The sequence below is a fragment of the Strix aluco genome, chromosome 6, assembly GCF_031877795.1.
Source record: "Strix aluco isolate bStrAlu1 chromosome 6, bStrAlu1.hap1, whole genome shotgun sequence".
NCBI lineage: Eukaryota > Metazoa > Chordata > Aves > Strigiformes > Strigidae > Strix > Strix aluco.
Genome location: NC_133936.1, coordinates 26,802,084 through 26,822,896, shown reverse-complemented (window position 1 = coordinate 26,822,896; position 20,813 = coordinate 26,802,084). Strand labels below are relative to the sequence as shown.

Below are 20,813 nucleotides of genomic sequence, written 5' to 3'. Positions count from 1 at the left end.
ATATGTTGACTTAGAATGTATATGACATTTTTTTCAGCCACTGTGGAAACACTGAAATATTTGTAAGTCCAAAGAAAACATTCTTTTTAAAGTAGAAGTGATATGCCATGTATTTTCACTCTTTTTAGACTATTCCATTTGTGGTTTTAGTCTTTAGATAGTGTAACTAAAGTTAGAATTATTTATGAAATGAGATATTTCTTAGCGAATCAGGATATCTGGCACATGAATCTAACTTATGGACTGGTGATAAATGATTTTTTTTGGAAATAGCATTTCTGTGTGGAAACAGAATTCCAATCAATTTTGTTTGGGTTAATTTTAATATTTCTCTTGGCTATTTTTGTTTTAAGGGTCGCAGTTTAAAATTAATAAGTTACTTGCCAGTAACAAGTACAAATCAACAGAAAAGGTGGTGGCTTTTTTAGTCATTATCATCCTGATTGCTGAGCAAAAATGACAAATAACAACAGTTCTATTCTTCCATTTTAGCTCTAGGGTGATAGGAATTCAGAAAATGATGGAATATGTTAAAAAAAAAGTAGATCAATTAATCAAGCAGTGTCCAGATTATAAACAATTTACTTTGAAGAAACAACAGTGGACTGCCTCACTTGAAGATCATCTGAATAAGGTACATGATAACACGTTGTCATCTTAATACATTCATGAGTGGTGCATTGTATTTCCATAATTTAGCTATGTGTATATTAAAGTTGACTCAAATAATTACAAATAACATTGGTTTGTTAGAGAGTGCACAGTTTTAGTCAGAATGCTGAATGCTATTACCGGCACAAATGAACCTAAAGCTGTTCTGAAAAATGCAGCTGTTCCCATGAGAACATTTTACTAGTGATCTTCCATAAAGCATGGACTTGCTTAGATAATGAGCTATTATAATTTATTACTTCGGAAAAGAAGTGAGCAGTCAGGACTGTGACCTGCAGTGCAGGTTTCCTATACTGTTCCTATGTCTTCTGTTTCATTTGGCTGAAGATGAAAATAGAAGTGTGGCAAAACTGAGGGTTAGTAAGCATGGTGACTATGAACCACAGCAAATTTTCAGTAAGGCTGAAGGAGTGTGGATTCTGTTCACCATAAAAATTCCCTTTATTCATTAAGATACCTATGCATCAAGGACATCACAGCCTTCTTTAAGCTGTTGAATGTTCTGTAGTACTGCAGACCTTTTTGATGACTTGTCAGAGATGGAATAGACACATGGCTCCTAAATAAGATTCCATGTGTAAATTCAAATTAAAAAATACAGTCTTTTAACAAGGTTTATATGAGGGAAATCCCAGAGTGTAGACCAAAAAAGTAAATCAAATTTAATGACTGATTAAGTCTGCAATCTGATATTTTGTATTATTTGCATGAAGTTTATAATGAACTGTTCTGAATCAAATGGGAAGTCAATTTGCCATAAATTGATCCCTTTGCATACAATTTAAGTAGAAGAGGCCTCGTGGTATTAGAACACAGTGAAAATACAGTTCAGCTGAAAATACGAGAGTTGCTGACAGCTGCTGTTGGTCTTGTAGAAATGATGTCACCAGCGATTTGTGAATCTTAAGCTAAAACTTCAATTATGAACCTAATTTTTACTCAAAATATAGACCCCAATTTTGACATATGGTTTCATTCTGCAGTTTGTTCTAATCACTTTGTTCCCACTTTTGCATAAAGAACATTCTGAAGATTTGAGTCGTAATAGATGAATTTTCATTACAGTGAAGAGTGCTTACTGTTATATTCCTACCAAGAAGAACACTTTTCATGCCAACCTTCTGCTAATGCAAAATACCCCAAAGAATCTGGTGCAAATTCAACTGCTCCTGAGCTTCATTTAATAAAGTGACTGCTCAGTCAACAGCCACTTGTTGAAACATATGGTACATGTGAATTCACATGTCTAATAATAACTATACATGTCACCTGCCTCTGCTCTTCATAATCTGTTTTGTTATCATCATGCATATATAACATCTTACAGGGACAATGAAATGGAGTTGTGTACATGTATCTGCATAAAAATAGATCTTTTGGCTTGGCAGAGAAGCTTTAAATGTATTTTCTGAAAAAAATAACAGAACTATTCTTGCCCAGGTTATGATGTCTAGATTATGATACAGTTGTTGTGCCTTATTTCAATAACAAGTCTGGGATACTTAGGATAAGGGAAAGCACTATCAACAAAATGAGAGCTAACAGAAGTTTTTCTCAAATTCTGACCATACATGTTAAGAATTTTCTTAGGACAAAGTAGAATTTTCTTCTTTTATATTTTCATTCTTGAGTTTCTCTGATTATACAAAGACATAATCTACACACGTACAGACATGTGTTACTTCACTTTTTTCTATAGTAAGGGATGTTTTAAACTTTTTATGCTGTCTACTTGTATAAATTAACTATATAAATAATGCTTTCAAATAAAGGTATCGCAGTCGATTAAAAAAATCACCCTGATGCTTGCAGTTGGTATGGAGATTGGTTCGTATTTCTCCGAGTCAGAAAGAGTTTTGAACAAACACATTGAACTGGCTAAAGAAACAAAGGTAAAAAAAACCCCAAACTTTAATAATGTTAAGTATTTTTAGAAACAAATGCGTGCTGCATGTGATTCTAAATAAGTTGACAGGCTGAGAGTTTCTTATGTATTCTTGGAAAGAAAATAGGCCTATAGTTTAGTCTAAAACTGTAGTTAATGAACAAAACCATATATGACATTACAAGTCAGTCCTTCTCCTGTCACTGGTTATCTCCATTCTCTCTATCTCATCATATTATTTGTTCCTCCCTCTAGTTCTCAGTATCAACCCTTGACAGGAAGACTCTTCTAATGTGGATTGCTACTCCTACCTGAGATACCAATTTTAAAAATTGTCTAGATAGTCAGAGGCACAGAAAAATCTTCTTGTGGTTTATTATGCCAAATAAAAGGGATGAATCAGCAAAAAAGAAAAAGTAGTTCCTGGGTGGAGAAACTTTGACGGGGGCTGTAAAGTTGCCATCAGGTATCCATTGGTCATGTTAGCAATGCACCACAGTATGAAAGCACTGCAGCACTCAGCTCTGTAGCGTCAATGAGGCTATTTTTAAGTCACATCCAGGGCCTTTCCAACTCTCATAGCAGTACTGCGGTATCTCAAAGTGGCCTAAAACCATTTGAATCCCCTCCAGAGTCTTGACACAGGTGCATATTTCTTGGCTAAGCTGAAGAACATGGTAGTATGTATTTTAGGAGTATCCTATGTTTTAGGGGTTCTTAAAACTCCATTACTCCTATGGAGTACTTTTTTGTTTCACGCAACAGTTTATGGAACCCAAGAGCTGGATCTGTATGTGTCTGTGGAAATAAAATTCACTTTAAAGAAATTCTAGAGAGCATATAGTAAAAACATTAAAAAATTCAGCAGATGAACGAGAGCTCCTTTTTATTCCACAGAACTGTATAATCGTTTTTATTGTCTTTTCTGCCAGATGTTTGCATGCCAGGGTGTTAACTTTGGTGCAGTGTACAATCTGTCCTGACAATAGTAACTTCTCCTACCTTATTCTTTCTGTGGATTGTGCTATGCTAGTTTGTGCTCTTGGCTGAATGCCAGAGGTAGATATGGTAGGTGGTATTGAGTTAAATGTATGGAAGTAGATAGGCATATAGACATAGATACATGAAACTATGAATTAAGGCAGTGAAATCTGAAAAACAGAATCCTAGCTGAATCATGGAAAATGTTAGTAACTCGTCTCTTGCTCAGACAGCATACTGTGACTTTCTTCTGGGTTTGAGCAGTTAATGCAGTAACAGATGCAACCCACTATTTGATCTCTGTCTGGTTTCTGCAGATTTGCTACATGCAGGAACACTGGTTTCAGCTGGAATGCAGCATAGGCTAGCTTTATGGGTAGGGACTAGCCTGGAGCTGGGAAGCAATTGGTTGAAGAATGAAGGCATGAGTGGAATGCATAAGGCAAAGTGCTATAAGGACAGGCCTTAAAACAGCAGTAGCCTCATGAGGATCCAATACTTCTGGAGTCTCTAGAGTGGTCACTGAGTTCTTCTACAAGAATTGATTATCAGACCAGCAGTTAAGAGAGATTTAGACTGAAGAGAATCAGTTCAGAAAATCAGGCTATACTGTTTATTAAAGGAATTTTATCAGTTCTGGCTATTGATGTTCCTATATGGAATGCTTCTGTTGTTTTCATTCTTACACTGTTAAGTGGTTTGCTTAACCTGAATACTGAAATTCCTACTTTTTTTCCCTTCAGAAGAGCTATTTTAATAACTACATCTGTAGTTTTTAGTGTCAAAACGTTACAGGAAAGAAATGGTTCTTTTCAGCATATAATGCCAATTATGAGCTCTTCTTCAACTAGAGTAATTGAATTGATACATAAGAAGGCAATACCAATGAAAATTAACAATGTGTTATCAATATTTACAAGTCCTTTTCCATCATTATACATGTTCTATGCTTGTACCCTCAAAGGAAACTTCACGTGAACTGGAAGCAGCTGAGAGAATCATCAAAGATATGGAAGAGTTTGAACCTGAGCAGGTGGCAGCTTTTTCTAGCAGAACTGACTTTCTGAATGAAGAACTGAAGAAAATTGAAAAAAATATTAGTTCAAAACTAGAAATTCTAGAAACTTACATGACCTTTTTAAAGTCAGCTACGGAGGTACTGATCACTTACTTATTCTCTGACTAGACTGTGAAAGTCTTATAAATGAAAAATGTGCTTTTAGCTAAGACAAATCCTGTAGATGCTGTGCCCTTGGAGCATTGCAGGTCTTTGTAAGCTCCTTTCTGCTTTAAAGATGTGTTCCATCAGGCAGGCAGCCCTGATGATTGTACTTGCATCAACATAATGACTAGTCTATGTACAGATTTTCTACTGATTTAAATTGCTGTTGTAGGAAGTATTACAATTGATTTTTTACTTCTCCTGCACACGTGTGCTCGTTCATTATATACATAACGAAATGCTTACATGTATGTACTCTTAAATTTACTGATTTTGCTTCATATATTTTTAAAAATATTTTACATATGTTGATATAGATATTTCTCATAATATGTTGATATGGATATTTATCGCTATCTTGCAGTATTTCCACTGAAGTGTTAATTCATCTGAAGGGGTTTAAAAATTAAATATAAACCAGCTGTAGCCAAAACCATAATCAGTTCATTATCAGTGTAATTTTGGTAGCTGTGCTAATGATGCACAGGGCAGTTATTTTTCATTTTGATGTAATGCTTGTTTTAAGATTCTGCAACACTGTTCTTTTATATTTACAAAGAAATTGAGGACAGAGTGGAACCTATCAGATAAAATTAGCCATAGGGTTTATTTATTTGAAGATAAACTCCAAAAAATTGAATTGTGTCTACTTCCAATTATTGCTAACTTCAGTTACTTCAGTTACTTTATATTAAACGGATCTGTGAAAATCATTGCATTGATACACACATATATAATATTGATGTAATGATACGTGACAGAAATTGAACAAATTGTTGCCACCCATCTGTTTGCCATCTACTGGTTTACAGGTTATTTAAAACATTTGTATTATGTAGTATTTGTGTAGGTTTTAGGGAGGATGATAAATCTTAAAATCTGGAAAAGATTCAGAGGCTGCTATTCAATTTTATCATATTCGTATACCTCCTGATTATAGCAGCTCAATTTTGATATGGTTTTGATGCTTATTTTATGTCTTTCTGTAGGTGAATGATGATATTCAAAATCTGAAGGAATTCTATAAATCAGAACCACTACAAACAAACAGGGAGGCTGAAAATAAAATTACAATGGAGTCAGCTAATACTCAGTGGCGAAAGGCTATAGAGAAGATTTTTTCCACCCAAAATATGGGTTGCAATTTTCTTAATTTAGTAAATATGGTGAGTATAATCTGATAAATTCTATTGAATATGTTGATGTTTGCCTGTGATCAGGTCTAATCCTAATTCTGTGACTGACGGGTCATGATTTCTCCAGTACCTACTTTTAAAGGCACTGATGCTGCTATATACTTTTAAAATATGGAAGTATTTGAGTCCTAATGGCATTTTAAGTAATATAAAAAGTTTTGTGATTAACAATAACAGAGCCCTTAATAAATGATCTGGCACATGCATACAAATATAATACATGCATATAGCTGTTTTGTTCATGTGTTGCATTTAAGGTGATGAATTAATTTGGTAGGATATAAATCCCCTTGCATTCTAGCTGGTCCTCAGAGATTAGAGGGGCTAGGGGCAGCTGGACTTATCTCTTAATAGGTATGCCAATTAGGGCCGTAACTATAGGTCTGACTTGGATGCACAAACAGCCTGTATGCTGTAGGTCCGGTTGCATTCAAGAGAAGCAGTCAGGTTCACGAGTAGTACGGTTTATTTTTATGCAACATCTACAGATTCTTTGAGATTGCCTACAATAAATGCACAAACTGCAGGTTGGTTATATAGCACTACACAAAAGAAAAACAATTGCAGTCACACACACAGTAAGTTCCTGGGTAATCACTCAGTGTAGCCAAGGGCTCAAATCTTACCAAAAGGCATCCCTTCGGCGGGGGGGCGAGCGCACAAACCCATCGATCTGTCCCTCCGATTTGGTGTCGGATTATCGTCCTCCCAAATGAGGTACAAACTTGGGGTAGTATTTATCATAGTATGTATGTGTGAGTGGGTGGGACTGTAGTCAAGCCATTATCTTTTGAGTAAAGACACAGCACATTCCTGGGTGCGAGGGGTACAGCTGGTTTTTGTGGGAAAACAAGGGAGGATGAGAAACAAGGCTGGCCAGCTACTGCAAAAATCCTTGAGATAAGTGAAAGAAAGGGACTGCGCAGCCTACACCTTGCTTCGCATTCCTCCTTGGCACCATGACAAACACAAATCACTGGACCTCCATCCCGTCCTGTGCTTGTTCTGGGCACCCTGTGTCAAGGAAATGTGTGTTTTACAGATTTCTCACTGTTTTGCTTTTCTCATACTTCCAGCACTTAACATCATGTTGGAAAGCAGCATATACTCAAGTATAGTATTAAGTTTACTTCCACTAAGAGGCAGTCTTTACTAATTTGAGTGTTAGAGCTACTTCCTTACAGATAATCTTTCCTGGGGTCTTTACATTCTGTCTTGGGTTCAGCTGCACTGCCTAGGCATCCCTGTCTAATTTTCCAGCACCCCTTCATGAGATGATAATTTGATGTGCAGTTGTTCCCTAAGCCACTCCTCCTAGGAAACGGTTACATTAGGGTGAGAAGGGGGAGCTGATGTTGATAACATACAGCAGCATACAAGATGAGCTGGAAAAACCTACTTAAGGAGGGAAAAGTGCTCAGGCAGTTAGTGTGGGCTAAAGTGTGTGCTGTCACAGCTGGGTGCAGTCAGGCACAGATAAGATTGTGTAAAGGCAAGCTGAATACCTGTGAATGTGAAGTTGCACTGCAGTCACTTAAAGACTTAACATATCTTGAGATACTATCTCCCTAAAGACCTGGAAGTGTGTTGCCACAATATTTTCTGCTACTGTGTTCCCATGATATTCTTAGACTGTAACTTTTAAGTATCTGGAAGACAGGATCATACAAGTAGTTTATGAACCCAACTTTTTCTTAAAAGAAAAATACTGGAGCAGGAAAAGCAGAAACATCATTACCAAGTTTTCAGGTATTTCTGATATGAGCTCTGTTAAAAAGAGGAAAAACCACCAAATGTTCAAATGCTAAACACTTTATCCCTGCTATGCTTCAGTGTGGTTTTGGTTATCAGCACAAAGGAGTGGTCTGTTCTTCATCCACTTCACTTTCCAGTTGCTATTCCCCAAAAGGCCGTTTTGGATATTTCTTCCTATTCAGAAATTACTTTATTTTGTATGAACATTAAACAGCCATCAGATGGCAATAATTCAGTCATTACTGACCTGACCTAGGTTTAAACTTTAGCGTTAGCCATGTCCTCAGTATACAAATTCTGTTGATCTATGCCTATTTCTAAGAGAAAGGTGTATTTAAAGACACCTAGAGCACCAGAAATTTTCAAAGAAGTTATGCTAGAACAGTTGTTTCTTATTAAGCTTTGTTGAGACTTTAATATTACAAGGTTTTAATGTACTTTATAAAAACATATATTGAAAAAAACATACCTGTTTATTTGCCAGGTAAATGAGTATTTAATATTAAATGTAGAAAAATCTGTACAAGTAACAGAAGATATCATTGTTAATCTGAGTAAAGAAAAGGAAGAGCTGACTGATCTTTGGGCAATCTGGAATTTTAAAATTACTCAAGTAAAACCCGTCAAGCAACAGTGCCGGATGTTTAAAGAACAACTAAAAATTGTAAGTAAAATAGCTAGGAAGAAAACTATGGTAAACATTTCTGGATTATTATTAGTTTGTCTTTACTCTTTCATCGACTGCTATAGGTATCATTTAAGAGAGGTGATCAATAAGGTACTTCTCCATAGTCTATTCTGCTATTCAGATAGTCATCAAGAAACATGAAAAGTTTTTGATCTTTTTGCCCATATTTTCAAACACATACAAGTCTGAGTCCCCACTTCAAATTTTGTTTTAATCAAGTCCATATACTATACCAGGAGTGCTTTAGTTTTGTTTTTTTAGTTTGTTTTTTTTAAAAAAGGACCATTTTGTTGTGACTTCGTAGTTACTAAACTAAACTGTGTCCTGATAGTTACTAAATGCAAGTCCAACCATGTTCAGAAGCAAAGAGGATTGAAGCCTCCTTGGCACAGGGACAGTGTGCAGTGTTCCTTAAAAGAAACACTAGCTACGCTACTGGCAGATCCAGAGTTTTGTAGGTGCTGTTTGTCTAGTGCACCATAAGCCACGACATCTATTATCACAGGAAATACACTCTGTGTGTGGGTCCTCTGATCTCGGTGTCTGAATCTTTTTTGCATACTGCCTTAAAGATTTCCTATCACCGTCGTCAGTCAGAGGGTTTGAGACAGAGATCTTTTACTGACAGTATTTGTGTGTCTGGTTTGGGGAAGGTTCTTGTTACAAATTCAGATACGAGTTTAATTTTTTTTTTTTTATTTATTTACTACAGATAGAAACACTTACCTGTTTGATTATCTTTTAGACTACCTATGGATTACAGATTCTTCAAGAGGCACTTCAGCCTGAAGCAACAGTTGACCTTGGAAGTGACCTTTTTGTTGTTTTGGAACTACAAAAAAAGCTTAACCAAATGAAACCACAGTATCAGGTGAGAAACCAAGCTAGTGAAGCGCATGGTGGATCAAAAGCTCTTTTTGGTACAATTCATTCACTTTCAGTATTTTATGTTTCACATTATTTTTTCCAGAAGAAAGGGTTTGTGTGTGTTCACAAGGTGTCTTCAGTGTCCAGAGAATGACTTGTGTGGTGTTAGCTGCTTATTAAAGTAACACACAAGCATTGGGCTGGCGGAAGTACAAGGAGAGTATCAGCTTCATGCTTTTGAGTTAGACCTGGTCAGAGGCTGAGGTATATGTCATACTGAGCTTCCTGCCTCCTCTGAACACTGTCTCTGATTAGCAGTTCAGTCTGTCATTCCCTAGAAGTCAGTTTGACTTTTGATCCAAGGCTGTTTCTGGGTGATAGCTGAGATTCATGCCTAGCAAAAAGTAAAGTACATGGAGAGTGTTTTAAAGGGCATGGCACTGATGTTTCAAGCAATTCCCTGTTGTTAGGCTGTTATTTCATCAAATGTAATGGAAAACATGCAAATATATATGTGTAATTTGAGTAACTTCTGCTTTTTTGCTAGCAACTGAATGCTGACCTTGAGTACCTGATAAAATTATTAGAATTTCCAAGCCAGAAAGGATTTCCTGTGAATGAGAATTCTGAGAGAATAAGTGAGCTTATTCATTTCCATCAAATGGTAAAGGACACAATGACAGAATATGATGAGATTTTCAACAAGACAGTCAAATTCCATCGCATTAAAAAAAAAGTGAGTATAATCTTTTAAAATATACGTTCTTCTCATTACAGTTAAACTTTTTGGTTTTGATGTCTGTTGTCTTTTTTTTTTTCCCCCCAAAAAAAACAACCTGCCTGGTGATCAAAATTAAAATTGTGTATCTAAAACTGCATGAAATTTGGGGAATTTAAGATTCAGATCTGAATCCGAATTTAATTACTTAAACCCCCATCAGCGAAGTTCAGGGTAATACATTATGGGCAAGGAAGGAATTGTAAGCTTCCTTTTACATTGTTTTAAACACACACTGATTTTCATTTTAATATCTTTCAGCTGGAATGTCTGTCAAAATCAGGAGAACTGGATATTCCTGAAATATGTGAAGACCCTGAAAATGTCCACCATGCTAAAACCTACCTTGTGAATGCTCAGGAGAAACATGCACGTATCAGACAGCTATATAAACTGCTTATTTCCCAGGGAGTAGATATCTTGTCTGCAGTGCAGGAACCTGTGAGTAGAATTAGAATGATTTGTGAAATCAAGGATAGATATGAAAGAAGATTATTGGAGCTATCTGACTGACTTTTACATGTACAAAAACATATTAATACTCCAAGAAAAATAAATACAGAGCTATAAGATCCCTAAAAAAGAAAGCAAAACATAAAAATGTAAAATGTAGATTTCTACTTTTAGAGTTTGCACTTATACAGCCATTAAATTAAATGAAACATCAAGGAATTATCTTCAGTAGTTACATTACAAATTACTTTTGCCAAGAGAAAAGAAAAATTAATTTCTTTGAAATCTTGTTTTAATTTTTTGATTGTCTGTGAACAGATTTTACTCCAGAAAACACTGAAATAGATTTGAAATAGAGGGGAAATTAATCTGAATCATCGCTTGGAAAAAAAGAAAGCATGACTTTCAGATCTCTAGTATTCTTTGTGCAGTTCAAGGCCCTGTTGGTGATTTCTTGAATGCCACATCTATATATTAGACTCCAGCTGCTTTGTAAAGGTTGTTTTGCATATTTATTGTCCTGTAAAGAAAGGATAACAAAAGAAAAAAAAGGAAATATATAACAGTGTTACCTTATTATTGGATTCCAGATCGATTTGCATGGCAATATAATTTTAGAAAGGAGTTATTTATTCAAAGCAGGATTGTCATGCCCTGTATTCGTTTACTAGGGAGAGAGCAAGACATTCCCTTGTGGCTCACCTAGATTATCCACATTGTCAGTCTGCTCTTCAGACTCTATAAATTGATTAAAAGCAGAAAGGAGCTAATCACCAGGTGGTAGAGTAGGCCGCTTCCTCTTTGCTCAGAGAAGACACTATGTGAGAGTTGCGATTTCGACTCAAAACTACTCCTCAGACTACTAGTGATGGAAATTGCTATGTACTTGCTCTCGTTACAGTGGAGGTTTAGTAGTTTAATATAGCTCATTGTGACTGACTACGCATGTTCTGCCTCAAAATTATTTTCATTTTAGATTGGTTAAATCAATACATTTCCTGAGTTTCATAAGTTTCTTTGTCTATTCCCTGTTTAGAATTGCTTGAATGTTTCTGTAAAGAATCTGAAGCAAGATCTTGCTAGATTTGAGTGTGATAGCATTAACTGGAGCTCCAAAGCCGATAAATATGAGGAAGAACTGTCACAGCATTTCCAACACTGCACCACTCAAGAGGAGATAAATGAGGTAAATGAGATAAATCCCAACACATTAAAGGACTGTTAAAAGGGCTGTTGTGTTCTGTAATACAAGTTACTGTTTACCATTCCCCTAGATGCTTCATACGTTAACAGAAAAGTTGATTTTCATCTTACCAGCAACCTTGGATCCACACAGCAGCAATAATAATCTGTGGTCCATACCTCTGCAGTTCAGGATTATATCAAGTTGTTGGGCTGGCAATAAAGTGCTTTCACTGTACCAAGGGGACTGGAAATAGAGCAGCTATATTTTCTTTGGCTTTCAGCTCTGCTGGCTTCATCTGAAGTACATGAGTCTTCAGAATTCTTTCTTATGAAGCTGAAGTTTCAAACAAAAGTATAATTTACATATATTGTAAGGGTATTAGAAAGAACTTGCAGTCTTTTAATGAAGAGTTCAGAATAATTCAGTACTTAACATCTTTTTCAGAAACCCAAGATATGATACTTAAAAAACTGCTAGAAGAAAAGGAAATGTTGTTTGGCACAAGGTACTAGAATTTAGTATTACAGAACTTAAGAAAAATTACTTAGTATGATTATTAAATTAGCATCTCAGTAGGCCAAATACAAATCCACTCACAACTTTGCAGGTTGAATTGAATAAATGTCCTAGCAAAAATTAATTTAGAAAAACATTCCATAGAATTAATTTTCTCAGACTGCTCCATTAAAATAAGAGGCTGATGACCTGTACACTTGATGTTCTGTAGATTGCACTTCTGTGCATCCAAGAAGTACAGAAACTGGATTCTTACCTGGAGGGATTTCACACTAATGTTCCTCGTAGTGTGAAGCATAGGTGGTGGAAACACAGGACCCTGAAATTTATATTTTCTTATTTTATCTTTCACTAAGTAAATCTACACCTGAAAAAAGAAAGACTGTATTTTCTCAAAACCACCAAAGTAGAGGTGACTGAGATTTCTGTCCCAAATATTTTTAATGAGAAAATTATTGTTTGAATTTTCTTCTTTTCCAACATTCTTTTGTGTGTTTGTGAAAAGTATCCATTTTCACAAAAAGGTATTCTGAAATTGAAAGAACATGTGCATCAAAAAAAGGTTTTTTTGAATCTCAGTTACAGTTCGAGTCCCTTGTCAGTTAGAAGCTGAGTGTGTTTCTGTGATCATCTGTGCATCAGTCTCCCGTGATTGGCCGATGGTAAGAGGCCATAGAACAGCAGGTGGTATAGGAGAAGCACTCTAGTAGAGGGAGCCATGCTGTAGAAGGGAATGAAACTTGAAGTACCTAAACAAGAAGTCCCATTATGCTTTGCAGTGGATGGCAGAATCAGAATATTTGAGGTTTGGACTAAAGTATTCTAGGTTTTTACTGAAAACCTCTCGACTTTGCTAAAGAAAAAAAACGTTCACTGAGCAGCCTGTATGTAAGGCTGGCCATATTCAAAGACAAGCTATTACGATAAATTAATCTCTTTTCTCTGTCCTTTGATTCTTGTATTATGTAATGAGGGCAGGAAAATGTGACTCCTTTCTAAGAATATTTTTTTCTATTTTTATTACTTGTTAGACTTCCAGTGAGAGAAGAATGTAGAGGAAAAAAGCATCTTCTGTCTCTTTCTAATTGAAATGAAAAGTGTGTCAGTGACATGTGGCACTCACCACATGCCCTGTATTGCAAAATGTAAAGTTTTAGTTTCTCATAGTTAATGGACACCCTCTGCAAAATAATTGCATAGCATATTTTCAATTACAATGTTAATTATTGATTTTTTTATTTAAGTTGGAAAAGCCATGTTGGTTAAGTTAAAACCTGTCATCTGCAAACCTAATTGAATCTTGAATATAAACTAACTGAAATGTACTAATATGGTGTGTGGATACCTTTTTTTTCAGATTCTTTTTCTGTTAGAGGTTAACATAGAAGATGTTTCCTGAACTAATACTTGACTAATGTACCTCCATATGCATTAATCCACTGCCATTTTTCTTCATTTTTTTTTCCACTATTTATAACTATTTCTGTTCAGGGATTAAGAAACCAGACACTGAACTACTTCAAGAATGTTAAAGTTATGAGTATTCACTTCAGTATTTTAAATTCTGTTAATTTTAACATGAGAAAGTAGTCTGAGTATAGCTAGTATCTAGCAGACCTGTCTGATATAACAATTTCTTTACCATCTACTATGTCTAAGTAAATATTTCATGTGCTAGCAGCAAGCAGCAGCTGTTCATAGCTGTCACATAGTGAACAGCCAACCAGAGCAAACTTTGTTGAGTGAAAATACTTGTAATTCTGCCGTAAATACTTAAATTAATTTACCTTTAATGTGGTGAATTTAAGTGTGTAAATCATGTGAGCAAGGGCTCTGGTGATTAGGACTCAGTTGTGTTTGAATTATCATACTTAGAGGACTTGGTTAGCTCCCTGTGTTTGTAACGTATTAGTGCTTCTGTAAGAACCAAGGAAATAAATACAAGTAAAAAAATTATAGCCAAGGATACATAGCATGAATTTTGAAACAGTCTTGAAGGACAGAAGAGCAAAATGCATGCTTTTTGTGTGCCTTCTCTAATTTAAAGAGAATTTGCAAAGACCAAAAGGGTTTATGCCCTCTACATCGTTGAAAGGTGTAAGGAAAGCTCATATGACCTGCATTACACGTTTGCAATAGAGGCAAGTCAAGCCTCAGGTAACTCTAGCTTAATACTACACTGAATCTGTTCATGGGATTATAAGTGACACGTAAGGTAACGTTTGCAATGAAAAAGCCTTTTCTTTAGGTGGTCACTTTAAAAATAACATTTATACATGTCTGCATGAAGCTTGCAACAGAAGAGTAACAGATCCTGAAGCAGGTTCTCAGCTCTCCCCAGTCATCTCATTTCTTTCTTCTTCATCATGTCATTATTTATACACTTATGGAAAGGTATGACTGAAAATGTGAATTTTAACCATAAAGGGTAATGAGCTAATTCTGTTCACGAATCAGTAGGAATGGATACTTAGTGCATTTCTTACCTTGTAATGTATTTTGATTGTGGTCCCAGAGTTAAAGTAATCATTAATGACTTGAACAGCACCTTTTCTTTCTTCCCACTTTCTGGCTGGCATGTTCTTTAATCTTTGCCACTTTGAAAATCTCTTTTCATCAACCTGCTTTCACAGGCTGTTTTGATTATTAGTGCTACTAAAAGTTTTATGTGTGAATAAAAAGGGAAAGGTAAGTGGCTAACAAGACTGAAGTACCTCCTAGAGCGCCTCTCACAGGAATCAAACATTTTACTGGAACTGTACTGTTTACAAAAACATATTTAAAGCATTTTTATAACTTAATTCTTCCATTTATTTTGTAGTTGTGTGATAAATCAAAGCAATTGGCACCTAAAGCCCTCTCCTCCATGATCAATTCTCCACCTATGACAGGCCAACTATAGTTAGGAACAGCTGCCTGATTAATGACTATGACACAATGGACAAGTTACAAAGTTCCGTTAAACTTGTGGGCTGAAATCACTGAAGTGTATTAGGGTGTATAGTTCTTTTAGTATTTTTCATTTAATTTTGCAGAAAATAGTGGAAAACTGAGGTATGTTTAGATTCCTAAAAATGGCAGCCATATATCATCCTTGGTACAATTGCTGATGATAACAGGAGTTCTGTACATGTACTCTGAGGGAGTGATATACAAGTCTGAACTGAATCTGTTTTTTCCACTGGAGCTAAAAGAGAAGAGTGACAGCAGCTGCAGACCTTTGACACATGAGCCATCATATCTGAAACAAGGTGATCTAATTTCACATACTGCTATGAGGAGAGCCTCTGGCATTATAAATGATCACTAGCCTATGTATGTGCATAAGCCAGTGAAATAAACTAGAATAAACTCTTGCTCATCTCTTTTTTTTCCTCAAAATTAAACCAGCAAATAAGGCTCTTGTGTTCTGAATATAATACTGTGCTGCAGAGGTGTTTTATTAACAGAGGGCTTTTAGATAGATTTTATTATTCTGTGTACTTAGGTGGGATAAAGAGCTTAAACTAACTGGAGATCACAGTGCTGGTGACAGAATTCCCTTCCTTTCCATTACACTGAGTGAACACCATCTGTCTATTCACTGCTGAAATAATGTGGCAACATCCCACTAGATGAAATGAAAATGAAAAATATATCCCTTGATGGATTAGCATTAGTATGTAATAAAAATAATAATGATTGATTGCTAGCTGTTTCAATAACAGTAGCTGCAAAATGAGCATTTATTACTCCCTGGATTCTCTGGCGGGGAGGGGAGCAGAGGGAATTCTGTAGGGCTTTTTCATATTAAAAAAGTCTCAAATATGTTAACTAAATATCAAATTGTGGATGTGACCTGTACCTGTTAACAGCAATCAAGTAAATTCTTTTCATTTGTGTGTCTGGAGGAACAGACCACAAAGCATTAGAACCACTGCATTTCTTTTATATCGGTTCCTTTAGATAAATATAATTTTACAGAATTTATTCTACATTCTCCTGAAAGCAGAAGATTGTTAACACAAAGAATGTGAAATTATTAAAAAAAAATTTCCAGTCACTTTTATATTCTTTCAAATTTTGTTAACTAATGATAAATAATTTTAAAATATGATCATTGAATTGCAATTTAATTAAAATAGTACCTTTTATAAAGTATCATAAGCATATTTTAAGCAGGTTTTTTACTTGGCTGGTTTTCATATCTGTTACTTAAAGGTATCAAAAATAACTGATGTCTAATAGGATTTTTTGCAGTTGTAAATAAAATTGAAAAGTGCATAGCTTTCAGAGAAAAGATATTGGAAAAAATTTATACTTGAAGAATTCATAGTCCTTTAAAGATAATTTAGCTGAATGTGTTTGATATGCTTATTTATATAACATTGCTAGTGCAAAGAATGACATGGTTTATTAAGAGCACACTTATAAGAGGACATTAAAGAAAACAGGTGATTGGCATTGGAAAAAAAGATAAAGAATATAACAACTCTATATTGTAACTCGTTCCCATGGTAAACAAACACTGTTTTTTAAATTATGTTGATCATGTATGACTCTTCTTTTTGATGTGTATTAAATTCATTCTGGTAAATTGGCAATGCATCTGATCCATATGTGTAAATGAAGGTGTAGCTTCCTAGGGCTTCATCACTGTCATTCCTATCATTCTGGATTTTAAAAATATTTCATAGATTAAAAGAAAATGTAGCTACACTCCGTCTAAGTAAGAAAAGAGTTTTACAGCAAATTTAATATAACTCAATTAAATAGTAGTTAGCTGAGTCCTTTGAAAAGTCTTGAAAGGCATAGATGCTTTATAATCAGAGCTACTAGTTCATCTTAATTAATATTATTATAAAAATAATTTTCCCTGATTTTGAGCTTGCTGCACCAAGTCAGTGCTAACTGGTAATACTCTTGCATGGTACCAAATCTAGCTGTAGGTAGGTGAGGCTTGCTTTGGGTAGCTGTTAGGCAGAATCTCTTTGCTACCATATGCATGGGATAGTTATTTGAAAGTCAGGTGCTCATATAGTCTACATCTTGATCCTTCAAAGAGCTGGATTCATCTTTGTATGCTGTGAATAATTGTACTAAGTTGTTTGGACTAGCACATGTATAAAATTAATCCCCTGTGTAACTTCCTTTCAGAAGCAGGGCTTCTGGAAAAGGGAAGGGGGTGAAACCCCAACAAAAAAACCCAACCTGACATAAACTAATTGTTGTATTGTAGGAGAAAAGTACTATGAATAAATACAAATCTGGTTGCCTGAGGCCAGTAGAATTATGTTGTTCTGGAAAATAAGCATGGGTATACATTCACATGGCTACCATTTCCATTAAATGGACTAGAGTATGTGAAGGATATCTGCCTCTAGTTAAAATCAATAAAAGCTCTCGGACATGATTTTTCATAGATTGTCTGAGCAAGGATCTCATCCTTTGCCCTAATCCTTTTTTTGCCCCAGCCATTCTGGAAACAATGCTCAGCATTCAAAATGCAAAAATGTTGATTTAGCAAGATTATGAGTTTCACTGCTGGAAAGAAATTCTGAAGATAGAAAGATGCTTTATGAGATGTCATAATACTATTAATTTCTTTATTAAATTATCAGTGTTCCAGTAGTGGTCTGTTAAACAGCTCTTGAAAAAACCTAAATTGAAATGTGCTGGTTTCTTTTCAACTAACAAATATTCTTACTCTGTTTCAGCTCAGAGAATCATTTAGGGATCTCAAAAAGAAGTTCAACAACTTGAAGTTTAACTACATGAAGAAAACTGAAAAAGCTCGAAATTTGAAAGTACTTAAAATACAGATTCAGCAGGTTGATACATATGCAGAGAAAATACAGGTAATATTAGAAATTTTAATCTTAGTGAAAGATTCACTGGTTGAATTGCTGTGGCCTGTGTCAAGCAGATCACAGGAAATAAAAAATGTGTTGTGAGCTTCCCTGTTACTCAGCTTCCCTGTTACTTAGCTTGAACCCTGCTAGTCTCACCCATTCTTTGCATTCACCAGAAACTCTTCTTCCAAAGCATCCAACGATCTTCTAGTTGCCAGACAGAACTGGCACTTTTTATTTTGCTTGCCCTGCCAGTCTCTTCCTTCACAACTTTTTTGCTTGAAATTTTCAGTAGCTTCTATGATTCTATTTTTGCTATTTCTTTTGTTGTTATTGAATATTCCTTTTACACACACACACCCTTTTTTTTTTTTTTTTAACTTTCTTGGCAATTTCATGCACAAATGCAAATTCAAATCACAGAATCGTTGAGGTTGGAAGGAACCTCTGGAGATCATCTAGTCAAAATTCCTTCCTCAGAGCAGGGGTCAACTACAAAAGGTTGCTCTGTGTCATGTCCAGGGGTTTTGAATATCTCCAGGGATGAGACTCCATATCCTCTGTGGACAAGCTGTTCCACCCTCAGAATAAAAAGTGGTGTGGTGTGTTTGGTTGTTTTCTTAAACAGAATTTCCTGCATTTCAGTTTGGGTCCATTGCCTCCTGTCTTTTTACCAGACACCACTGAGATGAGTCTGACTGTTTTCTGTGCTGCCACCTATCATTTTTTTATACACATTGGTAAGACCTACCTTGAGCCTTCTCTTCACCAGGCTAAAAAATCCCAGCTCTCTCTGTCCTTGTATAACACATGCTCAGTCACTCAGTCATCTTTGTGGCCCTTTTCTGCATTTGCTCCAGTATGTCCAGGTATTTCTTGTACTGGGGAGCTTGAAGTGGACACAGTACTCCAGATGTAGCCTCACTAGTGCTACATAGAAGGGAGCAATTAATTATCTTTGACCTGCTGGCAACACTCTTCCTTCCAGTGTATATTCTTAAAAGTGTATATGTGGATAGTTCATTAAATACTTTGCTATTTTAAACTGTTCTCTTCCTTTCCAAACAAAAATCAAGGACCTGTCTTTTTGCATCACTTGTAAAACAGTGAGCACAATGAAGTCTTGATCAACTGTCAAGACAGTATTCCCAGGATATAAAATATATAAATGTATGTATACCATCTTATCACAAAATTTACATGTCGTGTTTGTACAAGACATCATAAAGTACTAGTATGAATACTTCCCCTTGGTCTTTGGGATTATGCTAGGTTGTCACTGATGTTGCTTACATCAGATTCTTTCAAGCAATTTGTTGATATTCTAGGACATAAATAACTGCGATGCTTAAATTGACTTGTATCTAGTCAAAGACTCCAAAGACTTAGTAGTATTTTTTCCTTTGCATATTCAATGAAAGCTACTTTGTTCGAGATCCCATGTTTTATTACTAGATGTTTGTTTATTTTTAAGCTGAAAAATGAAACTCAATTCCACCTTTAAATATAATTTATGTTGAATTTAATCAGCATGGTAGAGGCTCTCCAGTTTCCTTTGATTTTTTGAAAAAGCAACTTGTATTTTTTAAAACACAGAACAAGAAGTAGGTTTGTGTGGTTTTTCCCATGTTTTTTACTTTTTATTTCTAAAAATAGAAACATTTTTATTGCAGTATTTAACATTGCTACATCTTTTAAACAGATTCTTAAAAAGAAGATGCATAATTTAGAGAAGAAAGTCATTGGCTCTGTAGCAAATGAACCTAATGCTAAAGTTAGAGTCCTCTTGGAGTCAATCAGTGACTTACAAAAACAGCTGAATGACTTTAACAGAGTTGTGGAGGATTACAAACAAAATCTGGATCTCGTGGAGCATCTGCAACAGATGATGGAAGAGGTACTAGTAAACCTGAAATCCCCACTGTGGCTGTAATAATGATCCAGGACTGGGATAAATAAAAGTGCTTGTTACTACTTCAGGCAAAATCTGTGGCTTCCAAAGTAGTAGATTGGTAAAAATCTGTATTTTCTTCTGTTTTTTCTTTGTAACTTTGTGGAGAAAAGGGGGGAAAAAGCTATGCAACATGACCATATTCGTGCACTGCTATGCATACGACTGGGGTATTCACCTCCATATGACTTTCATAGTGATTCAGCATATCTGTGATCATACTTATGAGCTCATTTTCTCTAAGTATATTCTGAGGCAACACAGAAAGTACCAAAAGGCCCTCTGTGATAGCTGTCAAACCACAAGAGACAGGTTATCACAGTACCCACTTTGTTAGTTGTCAGGAAGAGCTGTCTGTGGGGTATGTAATTCTGGAACTGAATTGCAAAATACTCAGTTCCTTAAAAGCAGCATATAATTTTTTTTAATAGTCTTAATTGTTAAGTGTATGTTGTTGTTTGTTTTTTTTTTTTTTTTTTCTCTGAACTGCAGTCTAAGTCCTTTTGGAGGCTTCTGTAACTTTATTTTAAGGTGTCTGAGAACTGCCTCATGCATTGCCTTTTTTTAAAAGAAAAAAAGTTTAATAGTATTTTCCCTCTTGACACATTGTGTTGGTGCATCTGCTGTGATGCAAGCACATTCCTGTCATCACTGTTTATTTTTAGAAAAAACACTGTTCATATCTCCAAAATGATCTAAATACATGACAGATTCCCTTAATGATGGATCACAATACTAAAGTTCTGTTTAAAAGATGTTTTCATTGTCCAGTGATCTGATCAATGTGTCATTTCATATAACATTAGAAAAGCAATTTGTTATTATTTGTGCA

At 35.4% G+C, this 20,813-nt stretch overlaps 1 protein-coding gene across 6 annotated transcripts in view; it reads left to right on the top strand.

Moving 5' to 3' along the window:
* The window catches only part of CCDC141 (coiled-coil domain containing 141), a 96,187-nt gene that overhangs the window by 51,336 nt on the left and 24,038 nt on the right, over positions 1-20,813 (top strand). For 5 of the 6 annotated variants that reach the window (XM_074829254.1, XM_074829251.1, XM_074829257.1 and 2 more), the window contains 11 exons: positions 493-634; positions 2,445-2,564; positions 4,503-4,694; positions 5,750-5,926; positions 8,196-8,375; positions 9,145-9,270; positions 9,814-10,002; positions 10,306-10,485; positions 11,534-11,683; positions 17,896-18,036; positions 19,733-19,927. In XM_074829254.1, coding sequence (XP_074685355.1) covers positions 493-634; positions 2,445-2,564; positions 4,503-4,694; positions 5,750-5,926; positions 8,196-8,375; positions 9,145-9,270; positions 9,814-10,002; positions 10,306-10,485; positions 11,534-11,683; positions 17,896-18,036; positions 19,733-19,927 — 1,792 coding nt within the window. The remainder of the gene's footprint in view (positions 1-492; positions 635-2,444; positions 2,565-4,502; positions 4,695-5,749; positions 5,927-8,195; positions 8,376-9,144; positions 9,271-9,813; positions 10,003-10,305; positions 10,486-11,533; positions 11,684-17,895; positions 18,037-19,732; positions 19,928-20,813) is intronic. The other variant, XM_074829253.1, reaches the window with a different exon arrangement.